Genomic DNA, 16,985 nt, shown 5'->3' with positions numbered 1-16,985 from the left:
TATTAAAAATAATACCAACAATATTCCAAGTAAATAACCACAATTATATTTTCCTCAATATTTTATTCAGTCCTGTCTAATTCTTGTTTTGCGTCTTGGGTCAAGAGTCTGCTTTCGTAAAATTTGAGGTATGTTCAGAAGGTATTCAACCTTCTGAAGAAGAAGATACTGAAGAAGTAATATGAAGAAGATACAAGGTACAGGAAACGTTGTACATGGGATAATTACACCTGGATCTCCTTCAAACTAGGCACCTTGGGACCTCACACAGTTCTCCCAGTTGCCATCAGCTTCCCCGTCTTGTTTTCCTGAATCGTATCGATTGTGTGGAATATCTTCCCTCTCAAAGGTGATTTTAGTTTTAGGAAAAGCTAGAAGTTGCAGGCCGCCAAGTCTGGGCTGTAGGGGGTCTGAGACACCTGGGTGATCTGTTGTTTCACCAAAAACCTCTGCACAATGTGTGATGCATGAACGGTTGTGTGGTGGTGATGCTGCCAGTCACCAGTTGCCCACAGCTGTGGTCTTCTGACTCATCCGAATAGTTTCCACGGAGGAATATTCAAGGTTAACACAAACTTTTATACAGATTTGTTGCTTTACTTGCTCAGTCATTTTGACTGCTGTGCCACACAGTACACATGTTCACTCAACGGCTCTGCTGCCCCCACTGACTGATAATGGAATTCCATTCCATTCTCCTTGGCTGCCAGGTTGCATTGATGTTGCACAAACGTTCTTGTTATATTAACGGTGGCTGGACTTTTTCTGAATAGAACTTGTATATCTGCTTCTAGACTGCTAAGAGTCCTGGAAATTCTTTCACCATAGAGTCTAAAAATTGTTTAAGTGATGTCAGCTCAAAAGTCTTAACCAAAAGTTTATATTTTGAAGTATTAATAATTCAGAGTACGGGGTATGGTCATTTAGATGCAGCTCTGAGACTTGGTTGAAGACGTAATTGTAGTTGGTAGCTTATAGCAGAGACTTCAGACAAGCATCAGTGTACCACAGAAAGTGCCTGTGGATGGCAATGACTAAATGGCTGTGTTTAATTTATTTAGTAATCAAAAGAATGGACGATAGTAAAATTCTCCATTGGAATACATAAATACTTAATGAGTTAGATTAATGTTTCCCCTGAGTGCTGCCTCTATATTTAGACTATGTGGGGTAGGTATTCTCCCCTCCCCCCCAGCCCTGGTCAGGAAGTGGGGAAAGAAAAGGAGTTCTGGAAAATTCTAGAAGCAGATTTCCTAACCCTTTTTGTACTTCCTTGTTACCCCAAACTTGGATTGGGCAATTCTTCCATTTTTGCTGAGTGCCAGATTTATCCTATGTTCTCTCACTTGAAAGAAAGGTTTTCTCTTTTGCTTCTTGGATGGGATTGGCCTGTCTGGAATGTTTTGTATGTGTTTACAACAAACTTTTCCAGTTTAGTCTTTTAACTAAACTGGAAAAATAGTTTACAAATATCCTAGTATCATGTTATATCTTTCTCATAACTTTAAAAAATTTTCATTTTTACAGATAGAACTTTAGGAAATCTTTACAGAAGTGAGCATTGCTTTTTTTTTTTTTTTCTTTTGAACGGGTTTTTTGTTCTTGGTGACCTCATTCTGTCAAAGGGAAGTCCCTCTCAGTTAAAATGATATGTTACCCTTGATATGCTCTAGGAACTTAACACTTTTTAAAATGTTTAAATTTATTATGTAATCACTACTGGTTTTAGAGCTGCTCTGATTTCTTTTAAGTAAACAGTTGCAGTATCTAACAGTAAGTATAAAAGCAGAAGTTAATGATTTAAAGGTGTTGAAAAAACATAACACACAGCTATTCCCATTTGTCAAAAAACCTCTCCAGGAAATGCTGCCCTTTTATTCCTATTGCCATTAAGTTTATTGGAATTTAAAAGGTAACTATAGAAGACTTGGAGTCAGGAGATAATGTGTTAATGTTATGACTCCACCAATTTCCTCTACTTCCTTTGAAATTCAGTTCTTTCATTTGTATATTGGACACAACAAAAAACACTTTGCAAGTTGCCAGTGCTGTCTAGATTGTACTCTACTTATATGGCTATCCATATATTGGCTTAATTTAGGCCTTGGTTTAGTCAAAGGATTCCCACTCCCTTTTTGAAAAAGCAACTTCCCAAATTACAGCAAGGAAGGCAAATAATTTTGTGTTTGTTGTCAGCTTACCATTTGTATTTTTTCAGGTTGATACTGGCAATACTGGAAGGGTATTGGCTTCTGATGCTGCTGTTTTCCTGAAAAAATCAGGGCTTCCAGACTTGATACTTGGAAAGGTATAGTATTTGTTTATTATAACTAGATTATAATGAATATTTAGTAGTGTAGATAAATTAGATGCAAATTTAGAAAGATACGATCAAGAAATGTAGAAGTTAGAACTGAGTTATAGAGGCAGTTACAGTAATGCGATGGAGAGACTTTGAAAAATGAGGTGATTTTCTCATGTTTAGAAAACAAATTACATTTTAGTAGGATGAAATGAGGAAGTAATAGTACATTTGGGTGTTGTGGGGAGAAACAGTGCAGACTGGGAACCTTGCCACCCACTCAGAGTTGGCTGTGTCTCTACTTCCTCTATTATAACTGTCTCTGTGTTTTATATGTGGTGAATAGAGTGGGGATGAGAGGCTTAATAAAAAGCACAAAAAAGTGGAAAGTCTCTCTGCTGGCTTGATCTCCTGGTGAGTCCTTATACGAGATATGTATTCAAAAACCTTGAAAATTTTTCATTAATAGTTTAATTATCCACAAGTAAACATTAACTATTTTGACTTGCCAGTAAGAAAGAATATCATCTTAGTAAAAATCTAAATCAGGGTAGTATGTTCTAGTAAAAAGAGCATTAGCCCTGGCTGGTATAGCTCAGTGGATTGAGTGCAGGCCTGCGAACCAAAGGATCGTGATTCGATTCCCAGTCAGGGCACACGCCTGGGTTGCAGGCCAGTCCCCAGCAGGGGGTGCGTGACAGGCCACCGTACATTGATATTTCTCTCCCTCTCTCCTTTCTTTCCCCTCTAAAGATAAATTTTTCAAAAAGAGCATTAGAGTGGAGTTAGAATCTGGGGTAAAGAAAAAGGTACTGGATTGAGAGTTAGGACCTGGGTGTCAGTTCTTTCCCTGATGATCTGAATGTTCTTAAGTCACTTAACTTTCCCAGGCCTTAGTGGCCTTAGTACCTTCATGTAGTGTTGCACTAAGTGATCCCTGAGGTTTCTTTCCACTTTTAATTCTATGATTGTTTTTTAAAAAATAAATTTTTTTGCTTAAAAATTTTTTTTCATTGCTTTTAAAGAGAGAGAAAGGGAGAGAGGGAAGGAGGAAGGAAGGCAGTAAGGGAGGTGGGGGGGGGGAGAGGGGGAGAGAGACAGAGAGAAACATTGAATGGTTTGCCTTCCATATGTGCCCCAACTGGGGATTGAACCTGCAACCTAGGTATGTGCCCTGACTGAGAATCAAACCCACAACCTCTGGGTGTGTGGGACGACACTCCAACCTTTGTAGCCACACCAGCCAGGGATTCATTCTATGATTCTTAAATCTGAATACCAAAGATCATGAAGTTCTAAATTTTAGGGATTTAATTTATGTTTAAGATGATTATTATTTAAAATATAGATTGATACTTCTTTTTTTTTCAGATTTGGGATTTAGCTGACACAGATGGCAAAGGTATTCTAAACAAACAGGTAAGATTTAGAGATTCATATGAAAAAATTTTTAAATGATTCAGAATTTTAAAAAGCCAGCTGTTTTTTGTGTTTATTTTTTAATCCTTACCCAAGGACATTTTTTCATGCTTAGAGAGAGAGAGAGAGAGAGAGAGAGAGAGAGAGATCGACATCAATATAACAGAGAAGCATCAATTAGTTTTTTGTCTGGCACCCTGACCAGGGATTGAACCCACAACCTGGGCATGTGTCCTGACCGGGAATCGACTGGGACCCTGACTGAGCCACACTGGCAGTGCTTTGTAATTTTAAACTAAGAATTGCTTTTTACCAACATTAGAGTTTTGCAAGGGCAAATGCCAGAACAGTGAAAATATTTCTAATCAGTAGACATTAGAGTAACTAATACCCAGTGGTTAGTGTTAATTTGGTGACATTGTTCTACCAGAGGGTGTTAATCTGTTCGGACTGCTATAACAAAATACCACACACTGTGTGGTTTATAAACAGAAATCTATTGCTCATAGATTTAAAGGCTGGAATTCTGAGATTAGGGCACCAACATGGGCAGGCCAGGTGTCTGTTTGATAGCAAACTTCTTGTTGTATCTGCATAAGCCAGAAGGTGCCAGGGATCTCCAGATCCTCCTTTATAAGCACTAATCCCATTAATGAGAGCTCCCCAGATGGCTTGAGCACTTCCCAAAGGCCCTGCCTCCTAATACCATTATCTTTGGGGGTTAGGATTTGAACATAAGAATTTGAGGGACACTTCAAATAATAGCATGGGCCCTGGCTGGTATAACTCAGTGGATTGAGCAGGGGCCTGTGAAGCAAAGGGTCACTGGTTCAATTCCCAGTCAGGGCACATGCCTGGGTTGCAGGCCAGGTCTCCAGTAGGGGACACATGAGAGGCAACCACACACTGATGTTTCTCTCCTGTTCTTTCTCCTTCCCTTCCCCTCTCTTGAAAAATAAATAAATAAAATATTTTAAAAAATAATAGCATGGGTTTTTTTCAGCCATTCAGAGAGATTTTGCTCTTTGTAGCCTACTAATTAAATTACTTACATGTACAGGGTTTATAAATGAACATGGATTTTATGAACTGTTAAGACAGTATTGCCTCATACATTTGAAAGGAAATTCTTGGCTAGTCAAACCTGAGTATTCTTGTTTAGGTCTTACCTCTGACATATAAACCAAAAGAAAAAAAAAGGTTTATAAGCTAAATGTGAACCCTAGACCAGAAATATGTGAATGTAGTTCTGAATGTCTGGATACTCTCAGTGTTCTTTGAAGTTCTACTTATTGGGGATGGATTTCAGAGTTTTATAGGATTGGATTCAAAGCTTGCTGCATGCTGATACATTGGTTAAGTACTGCTACTCAAAGCTGATTCTCCCTAACGTGGGGACTGCTGAAGTAGTATGAAACTCAGAAGGGGGTGGGAACATTTTGATGAGAAGGTTAGAATACCCAGTCTTTTAAGATTCTAGGGCTAGATCGTAGTCCCCATTGGAGCTCCTGGACAGAAGGGCCGCTTTGGTGCATTGGAGACCCAGGAACACCACGTTCATATGAGCGCGTGGAGTCGGCAAACGTTTGCTGAGTACCTGTTTTGAGAGGTGAATGTGACAGATGTGGTTCCTTTATTCATGAGTTGATCACTTAATAAGTTCTTCACTGATATTTCTGAACTTTGAATGATGAGTTTAAGTTGCCCTTGTTACATTTTGGTGGCTGGATTTATGAGACTGCAGTTAAACTTTGATGTTTGCATTGGGGGAAAAGATTTTTGAATTAACATATGAAAGAAAGAAAAGAAACACATACTTATTAAGTTTCTATGTGCCAAAAATGACAGTAGATGCTTTCTTCCTATAGAATGGTTTTTATTTTGTTCCTGTAATATATTGCAAGGTAGCTATTAGTCTCCCTCCCTTTTTATGGAAGAATTTTATTTAACTTGACTGTGGCCTCACAACTTTAAGTAGCAGAACTAAAATTTTTTGCAGGATTATGTTACTTTAGAACCCACCTTTATTTTGGGGGTGTACCAGATTACCTGAGTAATCTCACATAGAATAAGACGAGAAAGAGGGTTAGAGTATAAGCATTTACAGGTTGGAGGATTTAAAGGTTGACTTCCACCAAAGAGACTTGCAAGGTCAGAGGAACACAAGCTTTATGAAGTAATGTTGGTGGAGGGGAGGAAAGCTTCAGAGTAGATTGTGCTTTTCAGGCTGCCAGAAAGAACAAGTAGGAGGAGGCTTTTTTTTAAGATTTTATTTATTTATTTGTTTGTTTGTTTATTTATTTGTTTGTTTATTTATTTATTTATAAAGATAGGAGAAGGGAGGGAGAAAGAGAGGGAGAGAAACATCAATTACCTCTCATGTACTCCCTACTGGGGACCTGGCCCACAACCCAGGCATGTGCTCTGACTGGGAATCGAACCAGAGACCCTTTGGTTCTCAGGCCGGTGCTCAATCCACTGAGCCACACCAGCCAGGGCTTTTTTTTTTTTTTTTAAGAGCATTTGATGTTATTTGTGACATAGTCAGTAGTTTCTCTAGCTAATGGTGGGAGTTGGAGTCAGATTGCATAGAAGCTTATAGAATGAATACAAAGAAAAGGGGAGATCTTGAAATAGCATTTTTTCAAGAAATTTATGAGTTGAGCCAAGGTATAGTACACAGCAGGCAACCTGCAAGTTTCTGAGAATAGGTTAGGAATTGGGTAAGAAGGGTGTTAGTGAGAATAGGAGGCTTGAGAACAGTAGTGAAGGATTGATCGTATCAATAACTACTAGAGAGTATTGACAAATTGTAAGTTATATAACTGGAGTGAAGTTTTTTTTTGTCTATTCCCAGACCTGACCTTAATCGAAAAGTAGTGGCTTCAGCATTTGCATTTATTACATTCTGGACTGACATTTCAAATGACAAAAATCCAAGGAACTTTGGGAGAGATTTACAAGTGTTTTGAAGTCATGCAGTTATATAATTGTTTTTAGACACTGCACAGTTATTTCCTGTAGCTTCTCTGGAATAGCAGTGATTGAGTCACTTGAATGACTGATCCACTTTCAAAATTTATAATCTTAAATCCAGAGATGACTTGCGATAAATTTATATATTATTTTCTTCTGGGCTTTTTTTTCATATTTTTTCCTCACTTAAATGGTAAAAAGCATTTCTTAACACCATTAAATATTTTTTGAAGCATGATTATTAATTTTGTTTAATTTCCACTATGTGTATCACCATTGAAATATTTTCCCATTTATATTAACATGTGGGGGTGGGTTTGCTGTTTATAATGTTGGGATCATCTGTATACACAGATCTTTTCTCAATTTTAAAGCAAGTGTTATTCAGGTAAGTGTGCTGCATATATTTGTTGCTGCATAAAGACTTTGGAGTAACAGAATTGTATTTTCAGATTTCAGGTATGTCTTTAGATGGATGGATGGGTGGATGGGTAGGTGGATAATGCTCTTACAGTCATACTTTTCTTCCTCAGGAATTCTTTGTTGCCTTACGTCTTGTGGCATGTGCCCAGAATGGATTGGAGGTTTCACTGAGTAGCTTGAACTTGGCTGTTCCTCCACCAAGATTTGTAAGAAGTGCTTTTAAATTTAAATTGTATTTTTAAGATTGTTGTATTAAAAAATTTCCCCCAACTTCTACTACCCAGCTACTTTTCTTTTGTAATGGCTACTTCCGTTACTAGTTTTTTGTATGTCCGTTCAGAGTTGTTATATGAGTATATAAAGAAATAGTAATACCTACGTGCTTATTTTATATTAATTGTAGTGTACTGTATACACAATTATGTACCTTATTTTAATAACAATATATTTTGGAGATCCTTCTGTATCATTACATAAAAGCTTCCTCATTCATTTTTATGGCTGCATTCTATTAATATTTCCTCTCATTGACCATTATTTAACTTCCTATTGATAGGCTTGTGGCTTGTTTCTAATCTTAAAAAAATTTTTTTAATCCTCATCTGAGGATATATACATTGATTCCAGAGAGAGAGGAAGGGGGCGGGGAGAGAGAAAAAGAGAGGAAGAGAAAGAAAACAACATTGATGTGAGAGAAACATTGATTGATTAATCAGTTGCTTCCTGAACATGCTCTGGCAAGGGACTGAACCCACATCCTAGGTATATGCCCTGACTGGAAATCAAACTCGCAACCTTTCAGTTTACGGGATAAAATGCTGTAGAGCATAATAACCCTGAATATATGGTGGAACCTTGGTTCTTGAACTTAATTCGTTCTAGAAAACTTCAAGAAGCAATTTGTTTGAAAACCAAATCTTTGTTGTCTGACAGAGATGTGTGACTGATCATGTAGGTATCAGCATGAAAGAGTTGTTGGGTAGAGAATCAAGACTTGAAGTTTTGTTAGACAACCAGGACATTTTTTCTGTGAACAGCCTGGTTGAGAACCAAACTGTTCGAGAACCAAGACATTTGAGAACCAAGGTTTGACTGTACATCATTTTGAATATGCAGAAATGTATTTATATGGGTAAGTTCTCAGAAATGGAAATGCTGTTCAAGAGTTTGCTCATTTGTAATTTTCACGTATAATATCAACATGTCTTCACAGTGGTGGCACTAGTTCACACTTCCATCAGCAGTTGGTTGAGTACATTTTCGCTAACATACTGTTGTAAAAAATTTTGATCCTCGTCACTTTGATATGTGACAGATGGAGTGTGAGTGTAGTTTTAATCTGTCCATTTGGTTTTATAGGATGAGGTTGAATAGTTTTTTCATGCTTATCATCATCCATTTATATTACCTTTATGTGAAACGTCTGTGTTATAGCATTTGCTTATGTTTCATGGGTTTTGGTCTTTTTCTTATTGAATCCTAGAAGCTCTTTGTATATTAGGAAAACAGCTCTGTTTTCCTATATGAGTTGCAAATATTTTTTCCAAGTTTGTCATTTGTGTATGTTATGGTGGTTTTTTTTTTGTAGAAAGAGGTCATTGTTTTTTTATGTATATAAATTATTAGGATTTAAAATTTTTTATGATTTCTTTTTTTACGTTTATGTTTATCCTGATGTGAGGTATGAGTATGAATTCAAATTTATGTTTTTTTAAAGATGACTGTTGTATGGATCTATTGCCATTTATTGGTAATCATATTTTCCTTACTTATTTGAAATGCTGTTTCAGTCATGTGCTAAATTCTCTTAAGTATTTTGTTTTTCACTGATTTATCAGTTTATTCATATGCTGATCACACATCGTTTCAGTGATCATATTTGGTAATTTGTTTTTGTATCTAATAGGGCTAGGCCTCTCTACCCCTGCTCCCTTTTCTCAGAAGTTTTATGGCTTTCCTTGCTTGTTTTTAAATTCAATATTTTAAATGACTTAGTCTGAACATTATAATTTTAACTTCAGTTTTGAGAATTTCTGTACTTCTAAGTTTAGGCTTAGAGTCATGGAGTCAGAGGGATAATTTAGGGATTTGTTGACTAACTGTATTATAAAATGTGTTCTAATATATTCATCACGTATAAGCAGGTAAGCATAATTACGTGGACATGCTCTTGATAGGCTCAGGCACTTGTGACTTATAAACCTTAAGTTCTTGTCCCAGTCAGCTTTCCTTAAAGAGTGTTGGGGAGAAGCCATCAGTTAACAGGGCAATAAATATTTTTGTTACATTCAGATACCTTCATCTTGATCTCAGTTGTAATAGGTTTCTTCTGTAACACCAAAGTTTTATTTAGTGTTCCACTGTGCAGCTAACTCAGTTTTTGTTTCATTTGTACTTAGATGACTTAATATAATTAATATAAAATAGTTTATGTAAAATAGAGTGCTCATTGAGATCCAACATTTTGTGTGAATGTGTTTAAATCCAAAGACCTCTTTTTCTTCACTGTTTACTGATGAGGATTTCAGCCCTTCCTGTGCTCTGTTTTCCTTTTTAGCATGATACCGATAGTCCCTTGCTAATCAGTGGAACCTCTGCAGCTGAGCTCCCATGGGCTGTAAAAGTAAGTAAACTTTGTGACTATCCTTTCCTTACCCCTGCTTTTCTTCCACATAATCCTCTCTCACTGCTTCCAAAATATGCTGAAATCTGCATTAGACTTTTATTTTTTACTTTTTGGACAATACTGGTACTAGAAACTTTTGGAGGGATCTTATAGCACTGTCGATCATTTTGTAACAATTAATGTTGTCTTAATCTCATTTCTGCTATAGTGTAAACTGAAAATGATGTCATAATCCTGTATTTACTAAAATATTGATGATTGTTTTACCCCACTTGTATTATGTCTTGCTTAAAAATTCTGGGTAATAGCTACTCTTTTTAGAGCGACAAAACAATTCTTCATGAAATCTTTTTCAGAAATGTATCTTTTGCTTTATAGATATTTGGAGACATCACATTGGTTATAGCTATCATCAGATTTTTTAAGGTGTAATTTAAAAATACTTTCAGAATAGAGCAGATCAGATGACCTTCAATAAATGTGTACAGTTTTTTCAGAAAGCTGTTTTGATATTTATGTCTATGAATGCTTGTGTGCTCTTAACTAATTTTTAAAAGTATGGGGGTTTGGGCTTACCTGGACAAATCTCAAACAGTGTTTTTTTATGTTATACAAGTAGCTTTCTAGAATTTTAGAAATTCTTCTTAATGGTAAGAAATCTTGCTTAGGGAAAAATGTAGGAAACTTGATGTTTATTCCTATGGTAGTGATACTCTTTTTCAAAGTTGTCTGAGTTTGAAATGTTAGTCTCACCATGTTTAGAAAGTCATGGAATGTCACTGACTAGCAGTCACTTTGTTTTATAAAAGTTACTTTCTTGCTGTGGATCTATTTCCACAGTGAGAGGGTTGGACTCTCTCCCTTTGAAAGGATTCTTCCCAAAGCCCTCTACCTTTGGATTCTTTTGATTCTAAACTAATAGAAGAAAAGCAAAGGTAGTGTTCCAGCTACAAAAGGAATGGAGGGGATGCTGAGTTCTTGGGTGGAGGAACTTAAATGATCATTTACTATATTATATTTTGATAAAAGGGAGAATGTTTTTTAAATGATAAGTTAAAAATATGTTATCTGTTCTTTGAGGGCTTGATTTTTATAATTACAGTTGAACCCTTTTCACTATTTTAATTTGCAATCTTTTTATATTATAGTCTGAAGATAAGGCCAAATATGATGCCATTTTTGATAGTTTAAGCCCAGTAAATGGGTTTCTGTCTGGCGATAAAGTGAAACCAGTGTTGCTCAACTCTAAGTTACCTGTGGATATCCTCGGAAGAGTAAGATATTATTAAATTCTAAATGTAATTTTTATGTATTTTAATTCTGTGTCAACTGGGAGAACTTATGCTCATTGTTTTAAAAAATGCACAGACCTTATTTTAAGGCTGTTATAGAATTTTTTGTGTTCTGACTTAATCTATAAAATTATTCCCAATTTATTTCTTTGTTTGATTATTCTCTCTAAAATACAAGTGTTTGAAATTAGCTATATCTATAAGCCCTTTAAGTAGGTCCTTTCTTCTTTGTGTTGTGTGTTCTGACCTCTCAAATCCAATTCCTTGACTTAATTTCCAGAGACCACCAGGAATTTGCATTTGCCACCACCTGTCCCATGGTTGTATCATGGAACCTTGTCATAGCAACAGTTTCATCCCTGAAATCATAAATTCTACTCTCTAAACAGAACTTCCGTCTTTCTAGCTATCTTTCTTAGGTACTTGGAAGACTACCTCTTTGACTTCATCAAGATCTTTAAATCTCAGACTCCTTTACTTTCCCCATCTTTTGAATTTACTTTTTTCCTCATCCAACTTTGACTTTTATGGTCCACAGTTTCATATCAGCATCTTTAGCTCCCTTTTTCATGTTTTCTAACTTCTTGCTTGCTCAGTGAAAATCAACTTTGCAAGAAGCTAATTATTTACCTTCTCTGTGGTTGCATATGGAGTACTGAGAAAGTCTAATAGAGATTGGTATCACCATAATTTCATGATCAACCTCTTCAGCTGAGCTTTCCTTACTGCCAGCCACTCTTGTGCTGTTTCCATAGTGATTTTTCTTTACTGCTCTTCATAGTCAAACCTAATCTCTCATTAAACCTCCTGTCCTTTCTATAACCACTTGCTTAATCAGACTCTGTAGGGCCAAATCCTGGCTGTACCACTTCTCAGCTGTTTGACCTTGGATGACAAATCACTAGAGAAGCATATCTCAGTTTTCTAATTTTTAAATGAGTATAATTTCCAGTTTACAGGGTTGTAAGGATTAGATGTAATAATGTTTGTAAAGTACCTAGCACAGTGCTTGGTACATACTCTTTGAACAATAACTGCCGTGCTGATGACGATGATGGTAACAACTACCACCTCACCACCTGCAGCATTACTGCTGGATCAGTGAGTGCTGTATAGGTTAGGTGCACGATAAATATTAATTTAAAAGCCACTTTCTAGTATCGTTTCTTACTAATCATTTTTCCATTGTGTGGTCCAGTGTGAGATTTCTAAACTGTAAATATAATCCTATTATCTTTTTTCTAATGTAAAACTAACCCTTTTAGTAACTTCCCATTGTATTTAGGAGAAAGTCCAAACTCCTTGCAAGGCATTTTATGACCAAGCACTCGCTATCCCCTCTCCTGTTTCTCATTAGCTCACCTTCTCTTCCTGCCCCAAGTCAGATTTTGTTGAATGTTTAAATATCGTCTTCCCAAGGATTTAACATAGTTTTATGGCTAGTCTAAGGCTATGGAATTTATTCTTGTTTTAGACCAAATCTACCAGTGCCTTTTAGATTTTATTTTTTCTTGGTAAGCCCTGGCCTGGACTTTATTATTAGCTAGTTAATGACCCATAACACAGTATTTGTTGCATATTTCTTTCAGTGGATTAGAGATTCTGTAGCGCAGGGAAAACAGGGTTGTTAGTTCCACATGGAGCTGCTGCATGAATTAATTTAGATGATGTTTGTGAAAAAGCGTTGTACAATAGTTATCTAAAGTACTGCATACATAATTGTTTTATGACTTGAGAGGAAAAAATAGTTTAAAAAAATTTGTAAAGGAATTTCTATTTAAAATGTATGTGGGTTATTTCTTTTTATAGTAATGTTAATAGTATTTAATATAATAGTGATATAATAATAATCAGCCTAATTGAAATTTCTCAGAGAAAATACACATTTAGGTGAAACTTTTACCTCAATTTTTGTGTTTGGTGTTTACGTGTAACACATGAAATGAGAGAACATTATCTTTCTCCATGTTGATTATTATTATTTTTTAAGGTTTGGGAGTTGAGTGACATTGACCATGATGGAATGCTTGACAGAGATGAGTTTGCAGTGGTAAGTAACCTAATGCTCTTACAATCTTAAGCACCTTAATTTCTCAAGTGAAAATTTCCCCTTTTAGTTCATCCTTATAGGAATACTTATTCCCTAGATTGTTGGTATGATTATTTTTACCTAGAATTTATAGGTGATCGGTAAATATTTTTAAATAAATGGACAATAGAAAATATATTTGCTCTCTTCATTTTATTTAACTTTAAGGTACATGCAGATATATACCTTGAATAGTGCACTGTGCAGATGCTGAAGAGTATTACCATTTGTGTCTCACCTTGACCAAGCATCTCCGTATCTTTTTCTGCTGTAGGGTAATTTTACTTTGGAATATGCTCCTAAATTTTCAATTTGTTTTTCATTAAAAGAAAACATGAATAATAGTTTAGTTTCACTTTATTTATGTATGCTGAGGAAGTTCTAACATCTTATCTGAAGACAGGTTGTCCTCAGATGTCCTTAGTAATTGGCAAGTTAATTTCAAATAGAGTCGTATTCATTTCTTTCATAAAGGTTAGATAAAATTCTGCTATGAACTCATGAATGGTAAATTTCTAACCCCCATTTTAATCTTATTTTAAAATTAGTCTGTTGAGATTTTCTTCCTTTATTTTGCTAAGGAATTATCCATTTCTTTGACTTTCAAACTTGTTGCCACAGATTTATTTGCATCATTCTCTTAATCTTTTCTGGGTTTGTGATCATAGTCCTTTTTCATTCCAAATCTTTGTTTTGTTTTTTAAAAATATATTTTATTGATTATGTTATTACAGTTGTCCCATTTTCCCTCCTTTACTCCCCTTCACCCCCTCCCGCCCACATTTCCCCCCTTTAGTTCATGTCCATGTGTCATACTTATAAGTTCTTTAGCTTCTATATTTCCCATACTATTCTTACACTCCCCCCTGTCTATTTTCTACCTACTGTCTATGGACTTATTCTCTGTACCTTCTCCCCCCTTCTCCTCCTCCCACTCCCCTGTTGCTAACCTTACGTGTCATCTCCATTTCTGTGTTTCTGTTCCTGATCTAGTTGTTTGCTTATTGTTTATGTTTGCTTTTGTTTTTGTTTCAGGTGTGGTTGTTAATAATTGTGAGTTTGCTGTCATTTTACCATACATGTTTTTTCTCTTCTTTTTCTTAGATAACTCTCTTTAACATTTCATATAATAAGGGCTTGGTGATTATGAACTCCTTTAACTTGACCTTATCTGGAAAGCACTTTATCTGCCCTTCTATTCTAGATGAAAGCTTTGCTGGATAGAGCAATCTTGGTCCTTGCCTTTCATAACTTGGAATACTTCTTTCCAGCCCCTTGCCTACAAGGTCTCTTTTGAGAAATCAGCTGACAGTCTTATGGGCACTCCTTTGTAGGTAACTGTCTCCTTTTGTCTTGCTGCTTTTAAGATTCTATTCTTATCTTTCGTCTTGGGTAATGTAATTATGATGTGCCTTGGTGTGTTCCTTCTTGGGTTCAACTTCTTGGGCACCCTCTGAACTTCCTGGGTTTCCTGGAAGTCTATTTTCTTTGCCAGATTGGGGAAGTTCTCCTTTATTATTTGTTAAAATAACTTTCCCACTTATTGCTCTTCCTCTTCCCCTTCTGGCACCCCTATAATCTGGATGTTGGAATGTTTAAAGATGTCCTGGGGGTTCCTAAGCCTCCTTATTTTTTTGAATTCTTGTTTCTTCATTCTTTTCTGATTGGATGTTTCTTTCTTCCTTCTGGTCCACTCGATTGATTTGAGTCCCAGTTTCTTTCCCATCACTATTGGTTCCCTGTGCATTTTCCTTTATTTCACTTAATGTAGCTTTCATTTTTCTCATCTAATTTGTAACCAAATTCAACCAATTTTGTGAGCATTCTGATCACCAATGCTTTGAACTGTGCATCTGATAGACTGGCTACCTCTTCATTGCCTAGTTGCATTTGTTCTGGAGCTTTGATCTGGTCTTTCGTTTGAGCCATTTTTTTGTCTCAGCACTCCTGTTACATAGTGAGGGGCAGAGCCTTAGATGTTCACCAGGGCGGGTCAACCCACGTCACTGGGTTGTGACCCTGTATGTGAGGCAGGGGTCCGAGAGGGAACAATGGTGCTTGCTCCTCTCTCTGCCAGATTTCAGTCACTTCCCCTGGCTTTCCACAGCAAATTGGGCCCTTCTGGTGCTGATTCCTGTGTGGGTGGATTTGTGTATGTTCTAGGACCCTGTGGGTCTCTCCAACAAACTAGTCCTGTGAGGCTAGGAGTCTTTCCTGGCACCTCAACCCCCACAGTTGTTTTCAATTGGTGTTTTGAGGCTTTATTTTCCTGTACTGGGACCCTGGGTTGCACTGTCTGTCTCGCTCCCCAGTTTCACCTGGTTTGTCTGCACGTGAATGTGGGACCACCCAGTCTGCCAGCTGCCTGTGCACCACGCTCCTCCACAATCTGTCACCTCACTGTGTCCGACAGCCGCTGCCTTGCATGCCTGGGTCTGCCAGCCACTGCTTTGCTGGGACCCCTCTTTGCCTGGCCACCCGACTCCACCCCTCTTACTGGTCTGGATGAATGTGTCTACTTTAACTCCTTGGTTGTTGGACTTCCATACAGTTCAATTTTCTGTCAGTACTGGTTGTTTTTGTTTCTAAATTGTTGTTGTTCTTACTCTGGTTGTGTGAGGAGGCACAGTGTGTCTACCTATGCCTCCATCTTGGCCAGAAGTATCATTCCAAATCTTACGTGTTTTTTTCTTCCTCTCATTTTCTGTTTAATTGGAGTTTATCTTTCCCTGTTGATCTTTTAATAGAGATATCTTTTGGATTGTTTATTCTTTCTCTTATGTCTTGACTTTTATTCTTTTCAACTTTTATCTTAATTTCACCTTCCTAGTTTCTTTTGGTTTACTTTTTATAAAAAAAATTCTGAAAATGAGTACTAAGTCCTTTTGTTTTTTGTCTTTAATATTCAAAGCATTTAAAAGACCTTTTTTTCCCCTGAATACAGGTTTAGCTGGATTTACAGATATTGGTAAAATGTGCTCTTATTTTCACTAATTTTTAGATAATTTTTAGTTTTGGTGGTTTTTTTTTGGTCATCTGTTTAGGAATGTTTCCTACTTTTAAAGTATTTAAATATGTTTGTTTGGTTTTTTTCCCTTTGATGTATTTTAGCTGATTAGATTATGACTTGAGAATGTGGTTGTTGAAACCTCTAGGTAGCCCTGGCCAGATGACTTGGTTGGAGCATCATCCTGTAAACCCAGAGGTTGTGGTTCTATTGCTGATAAGGGCGAGTAACTAGGTTGCACATCTAATCCCTGGTCAGGGTGCATATGGGAGGCAGCCAGTCGATGTTTCTCTTTCACATTAATGTTTCTCTCTCTCATTAATGTTTCTCTCTTTCACTCTCAAATCAGTGAACATATCCTCAAGGTGAGGATTTTTTTTAAATCTCTCAAAAAAATTTGTTAAGATTTTCTTTTGTACTTTATTTTTTAATTGCATTTTTTTCTATTGCCATTTAGTTTTCTTATACCCTGTCCCTCCAGCAATCACCACACTGTGCATGTCCATGAGTCTTTTTTTTTTTTTTGCTTGATCCCTCCATCTCTAACCTCCCCTCCTTAGCTTCATCTTGCTCTCCACAAGTCTGTCTTGTTTTCCTTTTTAGTTCAGTTTGTTCACTAGATTCCACATATGAGTGAAGGCATTGGTATTTGTCTTTCTCTGTCTGGCTTATTTCATTTTGTATAATGTTCTCCAGGTCTCTCCATACTGTCACAAAGGATAAAATTTTCTTCTTTTTTTACAGCCAAGTAAATGTCCTATAGTTGTTTTATCCACTCATGTACTGATGGACATTTGGGCTGGAGCTGTCAGTGACCCACTGCTTGTGGCTTCCTCTGCTGAGCCTGGGTG

General features: G+C 36.6%; 1 protein-coding gene across 4 annotated transcripts in view; it reads left to right on the top strand.

Annotated features, from left to right (window-relative positions):
• The window catches only part of EPS15 (epidermal growth factor receptor pathway substrate 15), a 122,962-nt gene that overhangs the window by 36,202 nt on the left and 69,775 nt on the right, over window positions 1–16,985 (top strand). For 3 of the 4 annotated variants that reach the window (XM_053655451.1, XM_053655450.1, XM_053655453.1), the window contains exons 3-8: window positions 2,219–2,308; window positions 3,674–3,721; window positions 7,231–7,326; window positions 9,678–9,743; window positions 10,895–11,020; window positions 13,029–13,088. In XM_053655451.1, coding sequence (XP_053511426.1) covers window positions 2,219–2,308; window positions 3,674–3,721; window positions 7,231–7,326; window positions 9,678–9,743; window positions 10,895–11,020; window positions 13,029–13,088 — 486 coding nt within the window. The remainder of the gene's footprint in view (window positions 1–2,218; window positions 2,309–3,673; window positions 3,722–7,230; window positions 7,327–9,677; window positions 9,744–10,894; window positions 11,021–13,028; window positions 13,089–16,985) is intronic. The other variant, XM_053655452.1, reaches the window with a different exon arrangement.

The sequence above is a fragment of the Artibeus jamaicensis genome, unplaced genomic scaffold (assembly GCF_021234435.1).
Source record: "Artibeus jamaicensis isolate MK-2021 breed Jamaican fruit bat unplaced genomic scaffold, CSHL_Jam_final scaffold_1019, whole genome shotgun sequence".
NCBI classification, from domain to species: domain Eukaryota; kingdom Metazoa; phylum Chordata; class Mammalia; order Chiroptera; family Phyllostomidae; genus Artibeus; species Artibeus jamaicensis.
This window is presented reverse-complemented; position numbering and strand designations above follow the sequence as displayed.